We start from the raw sequence: 25,874 nt of genomic DNA, 5'->3' as shown, positions 1-25,874 counted from the left end.
GGGGGGTACCTGGCACAGTGCCCTATTTTGACGACGTGCTGATTGCGGGCGGGTCTGAACAGGAACTACTGGACCGGGTTAAAGAGGTCCTCAGGCGTTTTCAAAATGCCGGCCTCAGAGTTAAGCGCTCAAAATGCACGCTCGGGGTGGAAAGTGTGGACTTCCTGGGGTTTCGCATTGACGCAGAGGGAGTCCACCCCACGGATGAGAAGGTATCTGCAATCCAAAACGCCCCCAGGCCGGTGAGTAAGAAGGAGCTCCAATCCTTTTTAGGACTCCTGAATTTTTATCATGCGTTTTTACCGCATAAGGCATCAGTGGCGGCCCCTTTGCACGCGCTTTTGCACAAGGAGGCAAAATGGAAGTGGGGGCAGGCCGAGGAAAAGGCTTTTGTGGGAGTCAAGGAGCTGCTGACATCTAATGCCGTACTCACGCATTATGATGAACACAAGCTCCTGGTGTTAGCTGCTGACGCTTCACCGTTTGGAGTAGGCGCAGTTTTAAGCCATCTGATGCCTGATGGGAGCGAAGCGCCTATCGCTTTTTATTCTAGATCACTATCTGCGGCAGAGCGGAACTATGCCCAGATAGACAAGGAGGGTCTGGCGTTGGTAGCGGCTGTCAAAAAGTTCCATGATTTTATTTTTGGCAGACGATTTTTGCTGGTCACTGACCACAAGCCGCTACTGGGGATTTTTGCGCCCGATAAGCAATTGCCAAACATCATGTCCCCACGCATGCTTAGATGGGCGATATTTTTGCAGGCTTATGATTTTGACTTAGAGCACCGGCCTGGGAAAGCGATTGGGCATGCGGATGCCCTCAGCCGGTGCCCGGTGCCGGACATTGGCGCAGACCCTGCCCCCGCCTGTGAGGTCTTGGCAATTGAGGAGCTTCCTCGACCCCCGGTATCATCCAGGGACATTGCAGCACACACGGCCAAGGATAGCGTGCTGTCCCGAGTATTAAACTGGGTTTGGAGGGGGTGGCCGGTTGGAAGCGTTGAACCGGAGTTCGGCCCTTACAAAAGCCGTCAAAATGAACTATCCATTTCTAAGGGCTGTGTATTATGGGGGAACAGGGTGGTGGTTCCTGACAAACTCAGGACGAGAGTGTTAGAGTCGCTGCACGAGGGTCACCCCGGTATGGTACACACCAAAGCGTTGGCCAGAGGGTATGTCTGGTGGCCGGGGCTGGACAAAGAGATCGAAGAATGGGTACGAGGGTGTCCCAAATGCCAGCAAGTCAGACCCGATCCCCCACAAGCTACACCCCAAGGCTGGGAGTCATCTGGTAAACCCTGGGCCAGATTGCATATAGATTTTGCTGGCCCTCTCCAAGGGCAAATGTTCCTAATTGTGGTGGACGCTATGTCCAAATGGCTGGAGGTCGTGCATATGAAATCGACCACATCACTTGCTGTGATCCATGCGCTCCGCCGACTTTTTGCCACCCACGGGTTGCCTGACGTCATCGTCAGTGACAACGGGCCTCAATTTGTGTCTGAGGAATTTAGGCTCTTCCTCACGAGTAATGGCATACGCCAAATGACTTCGGCCCCTTTCCATCCGGCATCTAATGGCCAAGCCGAACGGATGGTCAGGACGGCCAAAGAGGCCCTGGGTAAAATGGACGAAGGGGACTGGAGCCAGAGGCTGGGCTCCTTTCTTTTGCTGCAGCACACCACCCCCTGTAGTGCTACAGGCCGTAGTCCGGCCGAATTGTTAATGGGGCGGAGACTCACGACCCGTTTGAACCGTATGCACCCAGACCTATCAGAAGATCAGTCCGAGCGTACCACTGCGCAACCGAAGGTGCGCATGTTTGAAAAAGGGGACAAGGTTTTCGCACGAAATTATGCAAACGGGCACTTGTGGCTTCCTGGGGTTATATCCGACTCTGTGGGTACTCGAATGTATGTGGTGCAGTTAGCTGACGGTCGAATATGGCGGCGCCACATAGATCAGTTAAGGAGACGTTGGGCTAGGGACAGCGCTGACTCTCCGACGGCTGAATCCCCTGATGTCGAGTGGACACCCCCAGAGCAGGCGGTGAGTACCGAAAGGCCCGGTACTGTCCCCGAGTCAGGGCAGAACCCTGTGTGCGGGGCTGAAATCCCAGTCGAGTCTGTGCCTGATCCAGGCTGTAGTGAACCCCACTCTGACCCACAACCTTGTCTGCCCGTGGTGCCTGCACCGCTCCGCAGGTCCCAGCGTTCGCGGCAAATGCCGACTTATCTGAAGGACTATGAGTGTAAATACTGTTGGAATAACTGATGTACAAAGGTTGATTGCATGTTTGTAAATAATAAAACAATTGGGATGATGGCTTAACTTAGGGGGGAGGAATTGTAATGTATTGAAATGATTACATGAATCACCTCATAGGACTCCCGTGTTAAGCTTCGAGCCAGACCAGGGCTCCTCTGAGCGAACTTCCTATTGGTCGCTTCGTAACAGCGACCAATCAGAACGGTACCATTCCCTAGGAGGGAAAGACTCCCATTGGTCTTTATTCTAGCAATCTCATTGGTTGTTATTTGTAAATAGGCGTGGCTACATTAGCCCGGTTATGTTTAAAAGGAGCATAAGCTCCCACTGTTTTCTGTTCTGGTTTCTTACTGAGTTAGTGCTTGTTCGTTACTTCTAAATAAAGCTGAATCACTTGCTGAATCACTCTACGAGTCCTTTGTTAGCGCGATCTAACAATAATAAATTCATTGATAGACTTCAGTTAATTACTTATTTTTGAAGCTTAGTATATATGTATAATTTAATAGATGGGACAGACCAAATGGTTATTATTCTGATAATGTATACTTTATATTTGTATTAAGATCTGAAACTAATGGGAACGCCATAATGGTGGATGTAGAGTTCTGAACTAAAGAATAAAGTTAGATGGGAATAAACAGCTGATGTTTAAAGCTGAACAGAAGTATAACTAATATGTAATAATAGGTTACTTAGGATAAGGGTGTGCATGAGATGAAAAGAATTACAGAAACTATGTAAGTAAATTGGTCAATTTGATTTAGGATTTACATATCATGGAAAACTATATTATTGGTTATATGATGGTTGGTGGAGTTTTTGTTTGTGTTTGTTTGTTATGTTTGTTTGTTTATCAGTGTTTGGAAAACCCAATTAAAAAAAAAAAAAAAACATAGCAGCTGCTCTATATTTAAACATTCCCGGCTAATGTAGCCACGCCTACTGTACAATTACCAACCTATCAGGTTGAACAGATAACGACCAATCACAAGCGCTCCCGCTCTGTAAAGTGATTGGATGACACATCCTGGGCTAGTGCTCCTATTGGTTACATTAGGATCCTAGCCCAGGCCGAAGCTTTACATTGTACTTCAATGGGATGTTTCACATACAGTTCAGTGCATTCAGGTCTCTATGAATACACAACAGTAAAATTACCTAACTGCACTACTGACTGGATAGGAGAGTTTCTCCCTGACTGTTTGAGCTCCATCTCAGAGTAGTAAAGGTTAGCTGTTTTTCCTCCCAAGTGGAGGATAGTTACACAGTACAGATCAGTCTGTATCAAAGGGTGCCCTTAGGAGAAGACCAATCTGTCCAGCAAAGAAGCACTTACGATTGTCTGAGGTGTCCTTTGCAGGTACTGACAGTCTGTTAGAAAGAATGGAAATGCCATTATAAGCCATGGCCCTGGGCACGCGAAAGATGAATTAATGGAACAGCGCCTCTGCGAAATGTCTGCCTTTCGCTTAGACAAGCGTCTGCAGAAAAGGGGGGGGATTAAAAAAAACCTGCAAAGGTTTTCACCAAATTAAATTTTACACCCGGTTTTTGCAACCTTTGCATAAATTTTTGTGTCCTGATAGTTTAAAGATATTTCATAGTGATTTCAAAGTCTTTGATAGAGGTCACTATTTAAAATGTCATTATAGGCTATAATCCCGAATCTACTAGTATAGAGCTAGTATAGATTAAGAGACCAAGCTGTGAACTGGGATGTGCCCCATTCAAATTTGGTCTGTGCTGAGGACCCACCCGGTAGACTTAGGTGAGTCTTTCTTTCAGCTCTCTGGTCATGATACAATAACACTGCCCTACCTTACAGGGTTGTTGTAAAAATATGAAATATTTCTATATGAAAGGTTTCAAGATACCAAAGTCTTATATAATAGTATGATAACAATATGATCACACACTTTTTGCGTTCCAATGACCAGACTCCCATGGTAACTCCAGAATTAACTCCCTTGTCCCAGTAGACACCATAACCCTCTAGTACCTCTCTACACAAGGGGTCCCCAACCTTTTTGAGCCTGCGGGTACATTTGGAATTCTGACGCGGCATGGTGGATGCAGCAACAAAATGTCTTCCACAAAATGGCTGCCGCGGGAGGCGGAGCCAGCCACAAAAGGATTGCCACGGATTGCCTCCAGTAACACACTACAGATCCTTGTGCTGTGGTGGCAGCTGCTGCCAAAGGAATGTTTTTTTAAAAAATCTGCCCAGCCAATCAAATCTCCAACAGTCAATCAGAAGTCTTGCAGGGCAAAAGCCCTATCTGGCTGTTACGTATTGGGATTGAATCATCCCTGACTGAATCACCCTAGAGACTGGCTGAGCTTGGAGCACAAGAACAATAGCTGACCAGGACTCTGGAATAAACCAATCAAGTACTGATGTTTTGTAAATAGCCTATCACGGGGAGTGTATGTGTGTGCGATAGGGTGTTTTGCATGCATATAAACAGGGCTCCGGCCCTGCTACAGTTGTCTTAGAGTTAAGCTGAAAGCACTAATAAACTATGAGGGGATCACTATACGCGTCTCCAACCCAGTATATTTCACTGGCCCTGCCCACTTCCTATAAACACTTTGCGGGTGCCAGAAAAGGTGTTGGTGGGTGCCGGGGTGCCCACGGGCACTGTGCTGAGGACCCCTGTTCTACACACAGGAACCCTCTACATGCAACATAATGATGTACAGGACCCATGCATGTAGAGGAGAAGCAGGAGCAAGTGCACTGGCGTTTGTCACACATGGTCTTATTGTCTACACATATACAAAGCGTACATGGCGAGGCTCTGTTCCCATGATCCAAACTGAACGTGCTCGCACTTGCCTAGGAGAGGGAGGTGCCATCTAGTCACATTGCCTGACCCATGAACATGTTGTGCAGTGTTCCCTCTAAGCTGAATTAGTGTGAGCTAGCTCACGGCTTTTTTAGCCTCCGGCTCACACATTTTTGTCTTAGCTCAGGAAGGGATGGCTCCAGAACAAGCTAATTTATCCAATAGCCAAATGGCTCGCTCACAACTGTAATGCCAGGAGCTCACAAAGTAGAACTTTTGCTCACAATAGCTTAGGGGGAGCATTGATGCTGTGCAGGGAGGGTGAGGCCAGTGAGCAGGGCATGGGTGGGGAGAATATATATATTCTGACTGCCAGGAAGAGAGGAGACTTAAGCAGGGACGGGTTGCTGCCCACTAATTTGTTACTCCTCCAGGTGGCAGCAGAGGACTCATTTCCTTTGCTCAGCCCAGGGTTTCCTCAGACCATTTCCGTAGTAGTGAAATTCCCCGCATTGACGTTTTCAAACCTGTGCGTTATGTGAAATTTTCCGCAGCAGATTTTTCCTCACCGGGTGCGAACCCTCCGTTTCCCCTTTCTTAGCCCACCACGTTTTCGGAATCTCCCGTTTTAGCGAATTCCGAAAACGCGGGGTAAGGAGGAGAAAACTTTGGGTTTGCGCCTGGTGGGGGGAAATCTACTGCGGAAAATTTCACACAACACAGTTTTTAAAACATCGATGCGAGGAATTTCGCTACTGCGGAAATGGTCTCAGTCTTGCCAGGCAGGGAAAGTCTCCCTCCCCTCTCTCCATTCACCAGCGCAGCAGGACAGCTGCCTTCTAACCTCCTTCCCCCGCAGCTTTCCTGGGACCATGTTTTGACCCTTCTCAGCTTCCATCCCCGGAATGAGACTGGCTCCTCACCTCCTTTCTCTGGGAACACAAGACCAGCTGTTAAATACTGGGTTCTGGGCGCGTTGCAGTGATCAGCTCTAGTTTATTTAGTGATTTCAGGAACACAAGAAGTGTAGCCAGGATTTTGTAATTCGGGGGGGGGGGGCTTTAAATAAGTCGGGGGGCACTGACATCACAAAATAAAAATAAAATTTTTAAAACTCACTTTTGCAGCATTCACGGTCTGCTTGCCTACGCGGGGAAGCAAGCTGCACTTAGGTGGCGGTGGGGAGTCCTCCAGGTGGCCCAGAGACTTGGGAGTCCTCCAGGTGGCTCAGAGCGTTGGGGGGCCTGGGGGATGCGTGGAAGTCAGGGAGCCTTAGTAGGAAGTCAGGGGGCCAGGCCACGAAACGCCCCACTGTAGCTACAGGCCTGGTTTGAACCCTGCTTATAAAGCATGCAAACACCCCACACCCCACACACACACTCCCAAGGATAGGTGATGTACATTACACTGTTTATCTATAAGTCAATTCCAGGATCCTGGTCAGCTATTGTTCTTGGGGAGCAAGCTCACCCAGTTCAAGGTCCACATTCAGGGATGAAGTATGTTCAATACATAACACCAGCCCTAGTGCTTTCTGGGCCAGGTTGGCTGCCCCAGTGCTCAAATACCCAAGAACGTGTTTGGATGCCAAGGGAATGGGAGAGGAATGTGTGAGGGAAAGGGAAAGGGAAAGACAATCAAGAGGGAGAGGGAAAGACAATCAAGCCAATGCAGAAGAGAGAAGAAGAAGAGATTGGATTTATAGCCCGCCCTTCACTACCCGAGGGAGTCCCAGAGCAGCTTCCAATCTCTTGTCCCTTCCCCTCCCCACAACAGACACCCTGTGGGATAGGTGGGGCTGAGAGAGCTCTTGAGAGAAATGCTGTTGAGAGAACAGCTTTGAGAGAATTTGTGACTGACCCAAGGTCACACCAGCAGCTGCATGTGGAGGAGTGGGGAATCAAACCCGGTTCTCCCAGTTTAGAGTCTGTGCTTTTAACCACTACACCAAACTGGCTCTCTTGTGCTGTGGATGTGAGAGCATCCATCAAGCTTCTACGACCGCCTTTCGGTCTCTCTCCTGCCACCTGTGCAATAGCTTTTTTGGCCACGGTATGACACAGAGTGTTGGACTGGATGGGCCATTGGCCTGATCCAGCACTGGCTTCTCTTATGTTCTTATGCTTGCTCCCTGCTAATGTAGAAGCAAAAGCCAGGCATTTGTAAGGCTTGTGGACATTCTTGCTAACGTCAGTTTTTACACTGGCGCTTGAAGGCTAGAGCTGCTTCAATGTTTCCCTGTGAAGCAGCCACCCTTATTTCGGATGTTCTAGCTCATCCCCTCTCTGGCAAAATGCCGTTCAAAGAACGCTGCCCTTGACACAGACGTTACCTCTGGCCGTTTCTGCTCAAGGACAGAAGCAGGTGCTGCGAATCCAAGAATTGTCCCGATTATCGCTTTTAACACTGGTTTCCTTGGGAAACTCAATATTATAGCAGGGACTTTATTTTTTTAAGCTAGTTAGCAGCCCCACCTTGTTGCTTTGAAGACTGAGAAATTAGCTCTTTACTGCAGCTGGGAAGATGGAGGTTGACTATGTTTGCCCCCGCCTCCAGTTTCTATTTTATCGTGGGACCTTTTATCGTTTCGCAGGGCCTGTAAAACAGAGCTGTTCCACCCGGCCTTTGGTTGAGGTGGCAGACATCCAGAAGGAGAAAAGGATCAACACACACACCCCCACCCGCTGAAGACACCATCTGTGTGCAGCCCGGATCAAGCACATTTTAGAGCCCGGCGGCACCAGTAATGATGTAGTTTGTTTTTAAATGCTGTTTTAAGGTTTTGGCTGATTATTCGTTATCGTGTTCTGTAGCCGAATGGCCCAACAGTCGTTGTGATCCGTCCTGGGCCCGTTTGCAGGAAGGGAGGAATATAAATTCAATAAATAAATAAATATTGGGGGGGGGGGTGTAACAGAGGCTCCTACAAAAGACACATACAGTTCAGAATGACAAAACTTGAGTTTGTACCTGCCTCTTCTCCACCGGCAGCTTAGTTAGGGGGGCTATTTAGATCAGGGAAAGGGGCCAACGACTCCTCCCCCAACACCACTTCATCCAACATCAGAGAATTTTATTTACTTGATTTAGATTCCACCCAAAGCAGCTTACATGGTTCTCCTGTCGGTAAGGCTGAGCGTGACCGGCCCAAGCTCACCCAGCAAAATTCCGTCACACAAGCGGAGATTCGAACCAGGGTCTTCCAGATCCTAGTCCAGTGATGGCGAACCTTTTAGAGACCGAGTGCCCAAACTGCGACCCAAAACCCACTTATTTATCGCAAAGTGCCAACACGGCCATTTAACCTGAATACGGAGGTTTTACTTTAGAAAAAACTCATACATTAACTTAAGATGATCCAAACAAAGTAAGGAAAGCAATCCCAAATGCTTTCATTTACTTAAAATTATTTGGCAGAGAATTCTACACTTTAATGATGGTCTGGGCCTGGCTGGGGCGATGGCACGCGTGCCCACAGAGAGGGCTCTGAGTGTCACCTCTGGCACCCGTGACATAGGTTCGCCACCACTGTCTAGTCCAACACTTTAACCACTACACCACACTGGAAGCCTTCTTAAGTGGAAGATCCTGACAGGGATCTCCTGTTATCACCTCTAGCTGAGTCCTCAGCATGATCACTGGGGCCGCGTGTGAAGTGTTTCCGCAAACCTCCAATTCAGCTCCTGTTCACTGCTTGTTATCACAACTGCTCCCTTCCCTCTTGTTCTCCCGGTTGGAATTTCGCTTAGTCAGACATTCCAACTGCTACCTATCTCGGGCATTTTTATCTTACCTTTCTCCCAAGGAGCTTCTGGTAACATGAAGGATTCTCCCTTCCTCATTCTCTTCACAAGTTGGGCTCAGAGTGTGTGACTGGCCCGAAGTCACTGAGGAGGTTTCACGGCAACGTCAGGAACTGAACTCTGGTCTCTTAGACCATCATCATCATCATCCAACCACTAGCCAGTTTGGTGTAGCGGTTAGGAGCACAGACTCTAAACGGGGAGAACCGGGTTTGATTCCACACTCCTCCACATCCAGTTGCTGGTGTGACCTTGGGTCAGTCACAAGTTTTTTCAGCACTGTTCCCTCAAGAGCTGTTCTCTCAGAGCTCTGTCAGCCCCACCTACTTCACAGGGTGTCTGTTGTGGGGAGGGGAAGGGAAAGGAGATTGTAAGCCGCTCTGAGACGCCTTTGGGTAGCGAAGGGCGGGGGTATAAAGCCAATCTCCTCCTCCTCTTCCTCTTCTTCTCCTTCCTCTTCCTGTGATGGGTCACCAAGCAAGACTGTGCTTTGGAGGCCTTTTTTTGGAGGAGGAGATTAAAATTAAGGCTGGAGGCAGTTAAAACCTATTTGGTTTCAGAGTAGGCCTTAGCGGACGCATTGAAGTGTTGGGAGGCGGGAAGTGTGCCAAATGATCCCCAAGACAAGGGAAGTAACAGCCATAAAAGATGTATGTTGAATCAGAACGTCCATGTACAGTGAAGGATAGGAGACTAACTGGACTCTTGCCAAGAGGGGGGAAAGAAGAAGCCACCCGAGGTTTCTTGCCCCTTCCCCGTTAGCCACCCACGAATGCTGCTCCCCCAAAAGAAGGGGGCTGCATACAGAGTGAAGCTTTGGCAGCAATTTGGCAGTGCTAAGGATCTTGGGATCGCATCCAGGGATTCCACTCTGAAGCAGGAGAGGGAGCAAGCAGCAGGCTAAAGGGGATCCATGAACAAACTGCGGTCTGCTTAGTCCATTTGGCAGAGTAACCAGGATTTGTGCACCACGCCGTGGCTTTAAAAAGCCACAATGTAGCATGATGTCTGAATGCAGCCACGATGTGATCCAACTTTCACTAACAGAGATTCCAGAAAGGGTGCCATGACTCGTTCTGCACCCTAAACCTTGTCTAGGCCAGGGGTGTCAAACATGCGGCCCGGGGGCCAGATGAGGCCCCCGGAGGGCTTCTATCAGGCCCTCAGTGGAACTGGCTGTCTTCTGCTTCTTCTTCCAGTTCTGCTGCTGCTGCGTCATTGTAGGTTTGCAGCTTACAGGTACACACCTGAACAGCATACTCAAGACTGCAACAGCACAGACATTTTGACGCAATAATTCAGAGCAAGAGGTGTCAGTTATCAGACATGGTTAAATAAACAAAATATTGCAAGAGTGCTAATGTTTTAAGCATGTCTTTATTTTAAGTAAAAAAAACACCACCTTTGTGTTTGTGTCCTTTATAAAGTTTATGTCTCTGCTACCTTGCATTACATTTTATGACACCCATGGCCCAGCCCAACAAGGTCTCATTTATGTCAGATCTGGCTCTCATAACAAATGAGTCCGACACCCCGGTCTAGACCCAACCCTTTCAAGCCCGCACGCACCCTTGGAATGCCGGCACAGGTAAGCGGGCACGCAGCCACAAAACGGCTGTCTGCAAGAGGTTGAGCCAACCATAAAATGTTGGGAAGCATGGCTTTGTAGTAACTCTTCAGCATTTCAGACAAAAGAGTTCAGGGTCCCCAGCTACTCGCGGGCATCTAGCAGGGAATGTGGGGAAAATGGCACCACAGTAAAACCATAGAGTTTTCCTACACCAATGGCACCATAGTGACATGATGTCACTTCTCGGTGCTCACTAGAAGTGGCGCTGTCCCACACTGCCATTTAAAAAAAAATCCTCCCACTGGACCTCAGTGGACAGGTGGGCAATGAAGAATCTCTATATTCGCCCTCTTTTTATTTGTGGGGAGGGATATATTACTGTTAACCGAAGAATTAACCTCCTGCTCTATTTTTTTTTAAACCAACAGTTGAACATAATTAAAAATACTACATTACTATCCCTGCCTGGATTTCTTCTTAGAATCACAGAATCATAGAGTTGGGAGGGGCCATGAAGGCCACCCCCCACTCAATGCAGGATCAGCCTAGAGCATCCCGGACAAGTGTTTGTCCAGCCGCTGCTTAAAGACTGCCAGCGAGGGGGAGCTCACCACCTCCCGAGGCAGCTGATCTCACTGTTGAGCAACTCTGACTGTAAAAACGTTTTCCCTGATATCCAGCTGGTACCTTCCCGCCCTTAATTTAAACCCATTATTGTGAGTCCTGTCCTCCACTGCCTATAGGAGCAGCTCCCTGCCCTCCTCTAAGCGGCAGTCCTTCAAATACCTCAAGAGAGCCATCCTGTCCCCCCCCCCAACCTCCTCTTCTCCAGACAGAACATTCTCCAGTCCCTCAGCCTTCCCTCACAGAGGTTGGTCTCCAGGCCCCCGATCATCCTCGTTGCTCTCCTCTGCACCTGCTCCATTCTGTCCACATCCTCTTTGAAGCAAGGCCTCCAGAACTGCACACAATACTCCAGGTGTGGCCTGTTTAGCAGGATGCTTTTTGACATGAACATGGGGGGGGGTGTTTTCTGCATGCACACAGCTCACCCTCAGCCACACAGTGAAGATTCTCATGTTGTGGTGGCGGCGGCTGCCAAAGCAGCTCCTTAAAAGCCTGCATCGCCAATCAGACCGCCAAGGGCCAATCAGAAGCCCCGCTGGACAAAAGCTCCCGCCCACTTCCTAAAAACACTTGCTGGGATCCAGGAACAGTATTGGGGGGGCACCCCGAGCTCCAAACTGGTGCCCATGAGCCCCCAAACCACTTACTTCAGCAGCAATCCCCACCAGCTCCAGTGGGATTACATGCGTGCAGGGCTATTTGGGGGCAGGAACGCACAGGAACGGAGTTCCGGCTGGCTCCCAAGTTGGCCACACCCAGCAGGAACTCATTAGCATAATAGGCCACACCCAACAGCAGAAACACATTAGGATTGTGTGGCCTAACATGCAAAGGAGTTCCTGCTACAAAAAAAGGCCCTGGGTTTTTGACAACAAACAAGGTAAACAGAATAAGAAGCAAAAGGTAGGTGTGGCTGGATGATCACACTTCTGGTAACATGGGGTATGTGGCCTAATATGCTAATGAGCTGTGCTGTCAGGGGTGTGGCCTAATATGCTAATGAATTTCTGATGTTGGGTGTGGTCTATTATGCTAATGAGTTCCTGCTGGGATTTTTCTACAAAAAAAGCCCTGCATCCGTGTAAACTGATGGAAAGGTCGCTGCCCTAGGCATGACGGAGCATGTGCACTTTAATGTGAGCAAAAACGTATTTAAACTCCGTTGACCTCCAGCACTGCACAGTGGTCCTTTGATCACAGAAATGACAAAGGGCTAAAATTGTCCAGTCTTTATAATAAGTAACATTTTTCAGAGTTTCCTGTTCCAGAACTCCCTGTCTCAAAAATTAAAAGGACATTACGGCTTAGAACTGTCTATAAATTAAATATCAGCTGGTCCGCAAGATTAATATCTATGTAATAGTTATATACCATCCCTCAATAAAAAGAGTTTTAATAATCAATTAGTATAATAGAAATTAAAGATGGAAGAGACCTATTAGGAGGTCATCCAGCCCATCCCTCGCCAATGCCAAATTGCTCCCTGAAGTATATTCAGTGCTTTAATACACATCTGTCTTATTAAATCTAAGTTTAATGCAAGGTTAAGCATATTGCAGACACTTAAAGCATTCCCGGAATATGTAATATCCCTTCCACAGCAGGGCTCCTGATAGACTTTCTGTCACGTCTCCCGTTCTTTACCGAATTTTATCATAGCTTGAATGCACCAATATATCTACGCAGGGTTATTCGGCAAATTGAACTTTAATGTGGGACAACCTTCAAAGTAGGTCAATTATTAGATCAAAGTGCTTTGAGTGTCTCTCAAGGTTCACGTTTTTTTCCCGTGGTTCGGTGACTCAAGGCAATCGTATTTTCGTCAGCTCCTCAGAGCACTGAAAGTTTTCCAACACATCAACTTTGACATCAATTAAAGATTCAATTTCTTCCCTTGGAAAGATTTAACTCTTCAGGCTTTAGCTATTCTGTGAGAACATCTTTTTTTAAAAAAGAAAGACTGTAAGAGGGTGGTTTGAAGCAGCCGGGATACTTTTAAAAACAGCAGGCTCGGATTCTAACTGCCCCATCGATCTCTTGTATTACGTCGATGGCACCCAAAGGCTGGACAAATCTATACTGCTGATGGAGGCCTCTGACACTGATTGGCTGAGCTTCCATGACATCACATGGGGTGGAGCTAGCCGTTAAGTCTCTCGGGTATTGGCAGGGAAAGACAAGACGGCCAAAAACAGGTTAAAGAGAAGAGAAGCTGAGAAGACAACAGTTCGAGAAGGAAGAGACAGTTGAGGTGCAGACTACAGAATGTTCCAGAAGAATTACAGGAATGAGAGAGCAGGTCGGAAGGAGAGTGTGAGAGAGGAAGGAAAGCAGGGAGAGAGAATGGGCTGAGAAGAGAGCTTGCTCACAACCCAAACTGCCAGCATGGTATAGTGATTAGAGTGTCAGACTGAGATCTGGGAGACCCAGGTTCGAATCCCCACCCTGCCATGGAGGCTCATGAGGTAATCTTGGGTCAGTCACTCTCTCTCAGCCTAACTTACCTCACAGGATAGTTCTGATGATTTAAAAAAAGGGGGTAAGTGAAAAAGCTACAGTGAAATGAATTTTCATAAGCTTTGATCTTTGAGTCAAAATTCAAATAGCCCCCAGGGGATCAGAGGAGAATCCACACACACACAGCTCAAAAACTGAAGTCCCAGTTCACACAAGCAGTATGTCCGCGAGAGCACAGCTGCTCCTAAGACACACAAACCAGCCCCACAATAAGTAAGTATGCATTGTTATCATCGGCATTTATTCGTTTACGGTTTTGCTTTTCTGCGCGGAATGTAATTTTAAATTCAGAAAAAGACAAAGCACAACAACTGACGTCTTTAAAAAATCAGAAACAAGCAAAAAGCTAAATCAGCCTCAAATGCTGAAATTAACTGCAACTGAGATGACCTTTGGCGAGAGGAACCGCACCCTGAAGCACTGTTGAAAGTTCATGCGGATATGCCTGAGCTGTAAGAGTCTGGAAACTACATTTCAAGCTTACAATTGCTATGACATTTCAACACTTTTAAAAGATAAAAGACAGCTTATACCCTCCTATGCCAGCAAAAATGCACCACGAATTAAGTCAGCCATCCAGGGTGGGATTGTCACAAGTGTATGATAAACATGACCTATCAGAAGCCACCTTTTGTTAGCGCCCTAAATCACATGATCTGGTCCTCACAATAAGCAGAAGGCACATCAGAATCATGTATGGAGAGGTAGCTGTGTTGGGATCGGATAGAGGCGGAGCGTTGACTCTGGAGAGCTTATTCCTCAAAAATCGTGTTGGTCTTAAATGTCCTGCTGGACTTGAATCTAGCTCAGAATCAAACAGGAGTCTAGTGGCACTTCAAATATATATATTGCTGTCCCATTCTCTCAGACCTATGGTTTGACCAGCAAGGGGTCGCTCTCCTGTGTTCCTCCTTGGCCGCAACTGTGCGCTATTCTGGTGTAGCGGTAAAGAGCACCAGTTTGGTGTAGTGGTTAGAACTGTGGACTCTAATCTGGGAGAACCGGGTTTGATTGCCCACTCCACCACATGCAGCTGCTGGCGAGACCTTGGGTCAATCCCAAATTCTTTCAGAGCTGTTTCCTCGGGAGCAGTCCTCGAGAGAGCTCTCTCAGCCCCACCTACGTCATGGTGTGTCTGTTGCAGGGAGGAGAGGGGAAAGGAGACTGTACACCGCTCTGAGACTCCAAGTGACCAGCGGGGTATAAATCCAATCTCTTCATCCTCTCCTTCTACACAGTTTACTCCCATTAGTCCCCAGAACTCTGTGCCCCCAGTTCCTTCACGATACCATCCCCTCTTGGCAATACAGATGCTTGGAATCAGCCGATGGGTCCTTTGCCAGCCCTCCGCGTGGCTTCTGCTGCCCTGCTGCTCCGGCCAGCGTCTTCCAGGCCGCACGGCCTCCTCTGAAGCCTCCCCCTTCGGCAGGTCCCCTCATGCCTCCATGCTGGTCCCAGGCCAGATGGCACTTTCTCCCTCAACTGCTCCCAAGGCCTCCAGGCTGACTGGTTCTGGGCCCATTTGAGCAGCAGCGGTGTAGTATGAATGGGAATATAAAGATTTTTATATATAGGTTTTTTTCTTCTTGATTGTTCATATTCATATTTCTCTGGTTTTTATAGATTTATTCTTTAAGTAATATTTTATTAGGATGTTAGAAAGGCCTGTTATATAGAAGGCTTTCCTCTTGTAGGTCTGATATTGCTAGCAGACAACATAATAGGTACAAAGTTCATGATTCTGTAGTTCTTAGGGCAAACCTTTCAATGTCTGGGTCAGATAGGATTTTAGACTCGTGTGAAGAATCCTTGCCCATTATCATTCAAATTAGGTTAAGTAAACACTTAGTTTGACGTAGATATTTCTTTATATCTGGCCAATCAGAGGATTATTACTCAAATTACCACTGTCTTTTGTAACCAATTATGCTGTTTGAATATTGTTTTCTTGATGATGTCAGTCCATGTATAAAATATCGTGTATTTCCTGAATATGTTCAGAATATGATCCAGAAGACGATAAAGAAGAAAAAGAAGAAAGTTGTCAATTTTCGATGAGTTATTTGGTTTAATTGTTTTCCTGTTAATTGACGCATATTTCCTGAATATGCTGAGAAGAAAGTAGTCAATTTTGGATGGACTATTTGGTCCAACTGTTTTCTTGTTAACTGAAATAAAACTTAGATCTTCCTCCTCGTTTGACTTCATTTTTGACATGGAATCTAATATGTACAACAGCGGCTGCCTCTGGGGTCACCTCAGCGCCCCGACTTCCCCCTCCGGCTTCACTTTTCGCAGCTGCTTCTTTCTCCTTCGAGCCCCCCCCCCTTTCTTCCCTGGCTTCCAATCCCTTGGCCGGCTGCTTTGTCCCCGCCCTCCCACCACGACATCACTTCCGACCCAGTCATATTGACTTCCAACGGGGCCACAAGAGGCTGCTGCACGTCGGTGTTGTTGTTGTTGTTCGGTCGCACAGTCAAGTCCGACTCTTCACAACCCCATGGACCACACTGAAAAGTACTGGGTTCGATAAATCAGGACGTGGACCACGACATCTGATAAGACGCGTTTACTGGTACTTTAACACATGGAACATAAACGAACGGCTGGATGGCCAACTTTATACAATTGTGGAGGGACACTCCTAGGTCCTATTGGCGGGGTTGCATATTGGCGGGTTTGAACTTCCCGCCAATGTCCCTATTGGCTCCTTACTAGTAGTTCAGGAGCCTAGTCCCTATTGTCTTCTGGACGGAAGCTCTAGCTGCCTCTGGCTAGCGTCAGGCAGCATCCGAAGACATAACACACATCACGCCAGGCCCTCCTGTCTTCCGTCATGCTCCGGAGTTTGCTGAATTTCATATTTGTTGCATCAATAACACTGTCTGACCATCTCATCCTTTGCCGCCCCCTTCTTCTTTGACCTTCAGTCTTTCCCAGCATTGGGGTCTTCTCCAGTGAGTGCTCCCTTCTCATTGGGTGGCCAAAGTATTTGAGCTTCAGCATCAGTATCTGGCCTTACAGGGAACAGTCGGGTATTAACTTCCGACTGGGCTGCAAGAGGCTGCTGCACGTCGATAGGGGCTTGCAAAGCCAGGCTGCCGGCCACAATTCCAACATAAGCCTTGGAGAGTCAGGGAGTTCATCACGATGCACAGAATCTCCATCCAAAGCAATTACATTTATACTTTCAGTCAGGGCTCTTTCTGTAGCAGGAACTCCTTTGCATATTAGGTGACAAACCCCTGATGTAGCCAATCCTCCAAGAGCTTACAGTAGCCCCTGTGAGAAGAGCTCTGTAAGCTCTTGGAGGATTGGCTACATTAGGGGTGTGTCACCTAGTATGCAAAGGAGTTCCTGCTACAAGTATAAATCTGCCTTCAATGAATGGGCACTCCATGCATCCGCTGAAGTGGGCGTCAACTGGCAAAAGCACATGTTGGCATAAATCTGGTTCCTCCTTATGGGGCCACTGGACTTCTCTGTCATTTATAATATAGGTTTGGCTTCCTCTAAACTCAGGATATAGGCTTATAGGTGAGGAAGGATTTCCTGGCAAACAATCCCCTCTTATTATTTTAATGGTGAATCAACTGTTGTATTTAACTTCTCTTCCAGGGGCACAAAGGTATTTACTTCTTTTGAGGGGATTAAACAAGGAGTAGGAACCTCAGTGCTCCAGGCAGCAGCAAGTGTCCAAAGAGATTATTGAAATAGGTGCCCTGGGTTAGATGTAGGACTGCCTGTCAGCAAGCTGCCATTCTGTTTTCTGTGACCTCTGTGTACATATCCTTTCCCTGTTGCACCCGGCTTGTTTTCTATCATCCTGCTCCTGCGTTGGAATGCACAAGATAACTGCTGGAGGTTGTGTGGGGGAGAAGATGCTGTAATGCTTGCCTATTGCTTTTCTCATGAGTACTGCACCTGTGTTTTGTCTGATGTTCTGCCTGGTTCCCATGGACTGGGCGCGCAACCGTTTCATTAGCCCGCCAGCGGGAATGCTATTCATTGGATCTGTATCTGTTTGAATTTCCTTTATTATGCTTGACCTAACTGTGTATCCCCAGTTCTAACAAAGAACGTGTTTGAGTATGTCTTCAACGCTTTGAAATAAATTTTGCTTTTCTTGAAAACGTGGATTTATTCTCGATGCTTGGGGATCCAACATATTGTTAGAACTCCCTTTCTCCTATCGTTCCGAATCTGGCAAGATCATGAGCGGAGCTGAGGGAGACCTACCGAAAACGGAGGGGGATTACGGATCGGTCCCACACACCTCCGCTCCTTTGGTGACGGCAGCCTCGCTGGAGGGTGCCATGGGGGGAACGATTCCCCGCCGGCCTGCACATCTGTCTTGGCCGCCTCCGACCCCTTCACACTGGGGTCCGACCGCCTCAGCAAGGGCCTGTGCAACAGCCGATGCCGGGGGGTCCGCCGGTGCCGGGTCTGCCGCCACCGATGAGGCCAATGCCAGCGGGGCCACCGGTTGGTCCGGGTCTCCCTCTCAGGGGAGTTCCGGGTCAGCTGGGACCGTTGGTACGGCCTCCATGGCCCAGACCCAAAGATCTACTGGAGGCTACCTTTGACGGCAACCCAGATGAACTCGCTTTCTTCACGGTGAGAGTGCATAAATTCGTAGAAGAGAGCCGACACCTGTTCCGAAATGAAGCTGGTCTTATTGATGTCATCTCGGCAAGACTAAAAGGAGACGCCGCCACATGGTATGTTGGACTGCACAATGACCGCGGTCCGGAACTTTTGAATTTGCGAGCATTCATGTGGGCGCTGCGGGCGAGGTTTGAAGATGTCAACGCGAGCCAAAGAGCTAAAGCGTTTCTCCGCACCTACCGCCAGAATAAGAAGTCGGTTCGCGAGTACACACTGGAATTCCACAAGCAGGCAGCAAAGCTCCGAGACTACCCTGATCATATATTGGCTGAGATGTATCGATTGGGACTCAACGCAGACATCCGAGAAACGGTTCTGAAGACTGTCAATCCTGTCTCCCTGATGGCCTGGACCCAGGAAGCTGAAAATGCAGAGGATCGGCTCACCACCATCAAACTCGACTTGGCTGCTACGACCAACAGACCCGCCGCTGCCAGTGCCTCCAGACCCAAGACTCAACGCCTGTCGGAATCGGCACGAGAACTACGTATGAAGATGGGGCTCTGTCTCAAGTGCGGGGAGAAGGGGCATTTCGCTGTGGATTGTGGCAGCCGTCAGGTAAAAGACAAGCCGCCTACTCCAAGCCCGAAGACACCGCTGACGGGGAAGAAGGGGATGGCTAAACCGCGTTTCTCCAAAGCTCTGCAGGCGGCCCAAGGCCTGGAGGGAATCGAACCGTCTGCTGCCGAGTCAGAAGAGGAGGTGGTGGCTGAAACGGCGGAAAACGACAACGGCCTGTTGTGAGAGGCGCAAAACGACACGGCCATTCTAGCTCTGCGCCCAAGGTGGTGAGAGAAACCCCTTCCCTGTTTTTCGTGACTGTCTCGTTAATGAATCCGCTCCTGGGGACCCACGTTAGGGTGAGAGCGTTGATTGATTCTGGGTGTGGGAGGGATCTCATCAGCCCTAGAGTGTTATTGGCACTGGAAGCGGGGATAGTCCCCTTGAAGTCTCCCATCATTTTTACCCAAATGGATGGGGCACCCATGGAACCTTGTACACACGAGACTATGGCTTTGCGGTTGGGGGCTGGCGATCATTGGGAATCCAGATCCTTCATTGTTACCCCTAAATCGCAGTTTGACTTAGTACTGGGGAGTCCCTGGTTGTTTACCCATGACCCTTACATCTTGTGGGAAGAAGGGGTTGTCAAATTTGTGTCGGCTAAATGTGTAGATCACTGCTGGTTGGACTCGTGGGGGGACCAGCCGACCGCACAGTTCCCCTGCGGCGCTTTGCAGCCGGAAGAGTTAGCTTCTTTGCCTCGAGAGTATAGAGACTTGGCGAAAGTGTTTGGCGAAGATGAAGCTAACGAATTGCCCCCCCATCGCTCTACTGACTGTGCTATTGAACTTTTGCCTGACTGTAAATTACCTAAAGGTAAAATCTATGCGATGGGGCCGGCTGAGAAAGTTGAACTGCGGAACTTTATTGATAAAAACTTAGCCCGAGGTTTCATTCGCCCGGCTTCCTCCCCTTTCGCCGCGCCTGTACTTTTCCGAAAGAAGAAAGACGGGGGGCTTAGATTGTGCACTGATTATAGGGGTCTGAACGCTGTTTCTTTGTCCAATGCCTACCCCCTCCCGCTAATCAAGGACTTGGTAGCTGAGGCCACCAAGGGCAAAATCTTCTCGAAACTTGACCTCCGAGATGCATATTTCCGTGTGCGCATTCGGGAGGGGGATGAAAGTAAGACTGCATTTAATACCCCTTTGGGGCAGTTTGAGTACCTCGTTATGCCCTTCGGGCTTCAAGGGGCTCCGGGGGTCTTCATGAACCTAATCAATGAGGTCCTACATGAGTTCTTGTTCAAAGGAGTGGTCCTTTACCTTGATGACGTGTTGCTGTACTCTCAGGACCTCCCGTCGCATATTAAATTGGTGCGCCAGGTCCTTAAGCGACTTTATGAACACCACCTGTTTGCAAAGCTGTCAAAATGTGAATTCCACAAGACATGCATTGACTTTTTGGGTTATCGCATCTCTGGGGGGAAGGTGGAAATGGACCCTGCTAAAATACAGGCTGTACTTGACTGGGAACCCCCCAGGACCCGCAAACAATTGCAAATGTTCCTCGGATTCGCCAATTTTTATAGAAATTTCATCCAGAATTTCGCTCAAATTGCCCTTCCTCTGACTGATTTGCTAAAGACCAAGGGGAAGGGGTTTGATGCTACGAAACCAGGCGCCCCGCTTAAATGGTCCCCTGCTTGCGCAGAGGCTTTTGAGAAACTTAAACTGATGTTCACCTCTGAGCCAGTGCTGGCGCGCCCTGATGAAACTAAAAAATTCATTGTCCAAACTGATGCCTCGGATGTGGCAATGGGGGCCGCTATTTTGCAAGAAGGGGAAGATGGTCGTTTACACCCCCTCGCATTTGTGTCTAAAAAGTTTTCTGACGCTGAACGAAACTGGGGGATTTGGGAGAAGGAGGCATCAGCGATCCGGCTGGCTCTCTCCACTTGGAGGCAGTGGTTGGAGGGGGCGCAACTGCCATTTGAAGTCTGGACTGACCATAAAAATCTGGAAATGCTGAAATCCCCCCGTTCTCTCAACGCTAAACAACTTCGTTGGGCGGACTTCTTTGCTAAGTTTCGATTCACTCTTCGTCATTTCCCTGGGACGGCTAATTCCCTGGCTGACGCGCTCTCACGCCTCCCACAACATGACAGTCAGCGTGAAATCATCATGGACTCTGTTTTTTCCCCCTCCCACCTGGGGGGGGCTGTGGTCACCCGTGCGCAAGCGCGCTCGATTCCGCGCTCTGATGAAACTTCGCCTTCCCTTTTCCCTGGGGGGGGGGGGGCTGGGTCCAGAAATATATGTCTGCTTTTACTGCTGATGATGATGCCTCCCTGAAAGCGTTGCCAGATTGTGTCCGTAGCCCTGAAGGTCTGATTTATTCTGGAGACAAACTGTATGTGCCTATTTCAATGAGGAGGGAGGTGATGGAGTCTGCTCACGGTTCGAAACTGGCAGGGCATTGGAGTTTTGTTAAATCTCTGCAACTCATCCGCAGACAGTTCTGGTGGCCACAGATGCGCAAAGACCTCTTGACTTTTGTTCGGTCCTGCCAAACCTGTGCCTTGACTAAACCCAGAGTGGGCAAGCCTCCTGGTCTTCTGCAGCCACTCCCTACCCCATCGAGACCGTGGGAAGTGGTGTCCATGGACTTTATTACTGACCTCCCTGCGAGCAAAGGGAACACTGTTATTTGGGTGGTTGTTGATTTATTTTCTAAGCAAGCTCATTTTGTGCCTTTTCCTTCCTTGCCTACAGCTCAGAGGTTGGCGAAATCGTTTATGTCTCACGTGGTGAAAATTCATCAATTACCTGCTAAATTAATTTCTGACAGGGGGACCCAATTTGTTTCTAAGTTTTGGAGGGAACTTCTTTCCATTTTAGGGGTGGAACAAGGGCTCAGCAGCGCGTATCATCCTGAGACTGACGGACAAACAGAACGAGTTAATCAGACCCTGGAGCAATATCTTCGTTGTTTTACTAATTATCAACAGAATGATTGGTGTGAATTGTTGCCTCTTGCTGAATATTGTTATAACAATACTGTCCATAGCTCCACGGGCATGTCTCCTTATAAAGCTGTCTCTGGTTACGACAGCCCCCCCCTCCCTTTCCTGGAGGGGATGGGCCAACGTCCTGTGGGGGATGCTGATACATGGTGTATGTCCTTGCAAAATGCATGGCCTCTGCTATGCCAAACGCTTGACGCAGCCAAGGCTGCTTACAAGACCCAGGCAGACAAGGGTAGGGTGGTGGGGTTTGATCTGAAACCTGGGGATCTTGTGTATGTCTCGACCAAGAACATTAAGATGCTGCGGCCTAGCAGGAAATTGGGGTGGAAGTTCATAGGTCCATTCAAAGTGCGTAAAGTCATAAATGATGTAGCGGTTGATGTTGTGTTGCCTAAGAATTTACGTGCTCTGCATTCTGTTTTTCACATGAGCCTGTTGAAGAAGGATCCTGGCCCGTCTCCCTGGAGACCAGCAGTTACTCCTCCTCCACCTGTCATTTTGGAAGGGGATGAACATTTTGAGATCGCTGATATCCTTGATTGTAAAGTGAAACGTGGTAAACTCTGGTACCTTATCGAATGGGTTGATTTCGGTCCCCAGCACCGCGAATGGGTGGAAGAAGGGGATATTCGGGCCCCTTACCTGATCCGTAGTTTCCACAAGAGGTTCCCGGACAAACCGGGAGGTCTCCCGCCCAGCCCGGGAGATCTCCCGCCCGACCCGGGAGGTGTGTTGTAAGTGTATTTTAAGGGGGGCAGTATGTCAGCAAGCTGCCATTCTGTTTTCTGTGACCTCTGTGTACATATCCTTTCCCTGTTGCACCCGGCTTGTTTTCTATCATCCTGCTCCTGCGTTGGAATGCACAAGATAACTGCTGGAGGTTGTGTGGGGGAGAAGATGCTGTAATGCTTGCCTATTGCTTTTCTCATGAGTACTGCACCTGTGTTTTGTCTGATGTTCTGCCTGGTTCCCATGGACTGGGCGCGCAACCGTTTCATTAAGATGCTGTAATGCTTGCTATTCATTGGATCTGTATCTGTTTGAATTTCCTTTATTATGCTTGACCTAACTGTGTATCCCCAGTTCTAACAAAGAACGTGTTTGAGTATGTCTTCAACGCTTTGAAATAAATTTTGCTTTTCTTGAAAACGTGGATTTATTCTCGATGCTTGGGGATCCAACACTGCCCCGAAAACTATTTGGATGCTGCTGCCCCTAGATTACTGAACGAATCATGCCGGGATGGTCCGGCATCACTGGTGCTTTGACAGCTTCACTGGTTACCTGTTTGTCTCCAGGTACAATTCAAGAAGACGAAGAAGAAGAGATTGGATTTATACCCTACCCTTCACTCGGAGTCTCAGAGCGGCTTGCGATCTCCTCTCCCTTCCCCTCCCTACAACAGACGCCCTGTGAGGTAGGTAGGGCTGAGAGAGCTCTTTCGAGGACTGCTGCGGAGAGAACAGCTCTGAAAGAACTATGGTTTGCCTAAGGTCATCCAGCAGGCGCAAGTGGAGGAGTGGGGAATCAAACCCGGTTCTCCCAGATAAGAGGCCACACACTTAACCACTACGCCAAACTGGCACTGGTTGTCTTTAAAGCCCTTCATGGCCTGGACCCTGCGTATCTCAGGGACCACCTTTCCCCTTATGATCCCATGTGCTTACCGAGGTCACTAGGCACCTCACTTCTGACAGTCCTGACACTGATTGAAGTGTTGGACTAGGATCTGGGAATTCCAGGTTCGAATCCAGGATCTGGGAATTCCAGGTTCGAATCCCAACACCCACCACTGGACTGTTTTGGATTCCTAGCTATTGGGGGGGGGGGGACATGCAGATCTGTCCTCGCAGAGGAGGGAGAGCTTGTACCTGAATAAAACTTGGTCTTAAAGGTGCCACTGGACTGTTTTGGGAGGAAGGGCGGGGGGGGGGGGCTCTGCAGCTTACCTGGCTGCTTCTTGCTCTGACTGAGGGCTGCTGGGAGCAGGGGGTGGGGCTTTTTGCATGTGCCCACTGCATGACCTCTGCCTATAGCTACTATTTTGAGGGACCTCTGTCTCAGAGCATAGCAGGGGTGGCCAAACTGTGGCTCAGGAGCCACATGCGGCTCTTTCACACCTATTGTGCAGCTCCCGGCAGGGCGGCTGAGGATGCTAAACATCATTAGCAAACAAACGTCATTGGACAAATAAATATCATTATCAATATCTGCTTTTACCGCTTTTGTTGTTATTTTTAGCAGTCTCGTTTCATGTCCATAAAAAGCAAATCTGCATATCTGCCAGTAAAAATGTGTGATATTTGTTCATGTCTCGTGTCTCTCAAACATCTGACATGTATTCTATGTGGCTGTCAAGTTAAGGAAGTTTGTCCACTCCCGGAGCCTAGTAACACGGTTGCAGAGCGGTGTGAGTTGGGGTGGCCTGGAGGTTCCTGTAGAACAGAGAGCTATTCAAAGCAGGGCACATCTGCAGCTAAGGACTGAACAAGAAATGACAATTTCTGGTGATCAGTCTTGCGCTAATACCGCCTGTGAAGGGATTCCTGGAGGAATCCATTCTTATTACCCTCTCCTGTCAAGTGTTTCCAGGTATGTTCTTAAGCTCTGCTGCCGCCAGAGAAACCAGAAAACTCAGGAAGGGAAGAAACTCTTAGGAAACGTGATAGGCCTTGCCGGTTCTGGCCCGCTGGGAGACTCCAGCTGCAAAAAAAAAGCAAAAACCCTAACTTAGTTAAAATCAGATACCTTCAATCTGATAGGCTGAGGTCGAGGCACCCCAGGCGAATTGTTCCGGGAAGGAAGCATCTTCCAGATTCCAGTTGCAGTAAGCAGGGGTTGCCAGAGTCGTGGAGGGAGTTGAGGCCATGTCGCCGGATGGATCCGTCACACTTCTCGAGTCAGTGAGGACTTCCTTTCGCCGACTTCCACTCGCCCAGAGCAAACTCTGCGTCTGTCAGAGAAGAAAGGAGTTGTGAAACATGAACCTCGGGACTAAATCTGGCTTGGAGTGCAGCACACATGGCCCAGGTACAAAGGGCAAGGGTTAACCTTCTCCACTCCCGTGGAAAACAGGGGAAAACAGGGAAGAACTGGACTGACTTCATGAGCAGACCTTCCTGGGGAAATACTCTGCTGCTTTCCAGACGCTCTCAGCATCCCGTCTTTGAAGAGAACATGTTCATGTCCTCCACAAAAATCACAAGCGGTTTCTTAGTTTCAGCACACCCCACGGCCGAAAGGAACACCACGCAAACAATCCCGAAGAATCTTGTGAGCAAAAAAAGCTTCGTGGAGTGGGCTGTTCCCTCTAAGCTGAGTTAGTGTGAGCTAGCTCAGAGTTTATTAGCCGCTGGCTCACACATTTTTGTCTTCGCTCAGGAAGGAGGGCTCCAGAGCAAACTAATTTATGCAGTAGCCAGGTCAGTTGCTCACAACTCTAATGCCAGGAGCTCATAAAGTAGGTTTTTTTGCTCACAAGGCTCCACAGCTTAGAGGGAGCATTGGGCACACACACACACACACACACACACACAAAAAGACAGGCTACCCAGCTGCAGTCACAGCATGGAAAAACCAAGGGCCAGGGGTTATTTCCTGCAGGAGCGCACAGGAGCGGAGCTCCGAAAGTAAAGAGCTCAGGGGGCGGGCACATGCAACAAGCCCCACCCCCTGCCAGCAGCCCTCAGTCAGAGCAAGAAGCAGCCAGGTAAGTTGCAGAGCTCCCCCGGCCCCCAGTCCAAAACAGTCCAGTGGCACCTTTAAGACCAAGCTTTATTCAGGTACAAACTCTCCCTCCTCTACGAGGACAGATCTGCACATCCCCCCCCCCAATAGCTAGCAATCCAAAACAGTCCCGTGGAGCCTGAGCGGTGGGTGTTGCCTTCTGAACACGTCCGGTGATGTCAGGGGGTGTGCCGTATGCAAATGAGTTGTGCTAATGAGTTGTGCTAATGAGCTCCTGCACTTCAACCCCTGCCAAGGCCTGATGTAAACTCAACATGGGCTAAAATGTAGCCAAATCCAAATTGGGGGGGGGGCAAGATGGCCACCCAAAGACCTTGCAATATATTAAGAAAAAGAGGAAGAAGATTA

General features: G+C 48.7%; 1 protein-coding gene across 1 annotated transcript in view; it reads right to left on the bottom strand.

Annotated features, from left to right (window-relative positions):
- LOC107115417 (cytosolic beta-glucosidase-like) overlaps window positions 1-24,648 on the bottom strand; it is a 91,518-nt gene extending 66,870 nt beyond the window's left edge. Inside the window, exon 1 of the mRNA XM_015417118.1 lies at window positions 24,528-24,648. Coding sequence (XP_015272604.1) covers window positions 24,528-24,648 — 121 coding nt within the window. The remainder of the gene's footprint in view (window positions 1-24,527) is intronic.
- Window positions 24,649-25,874: the final 1,226 nt, after the last annotated feature.

This window comes from Gekko japonicus, unplaced genomic scaffold (genome assembly GCF_001447785.1).
Source record: "Gekko japonicus isolate JY-2015 unplaced genomic scaffold, Gekko_japonicus_V1.1 scaffold891, whole genome shotgun sequence".
Lineage (NCBI taxonomy): Eukaryota > Metazoa > Chordata > Lepidosauria > Squamata > Gekkonidae > Gekko > Gekko japonicus.
The sequence above is the reverse complement of the archived record's forward strand: the minus strand, read 5'-3'. Positions and strand labels throughout refer to the sequence as shown.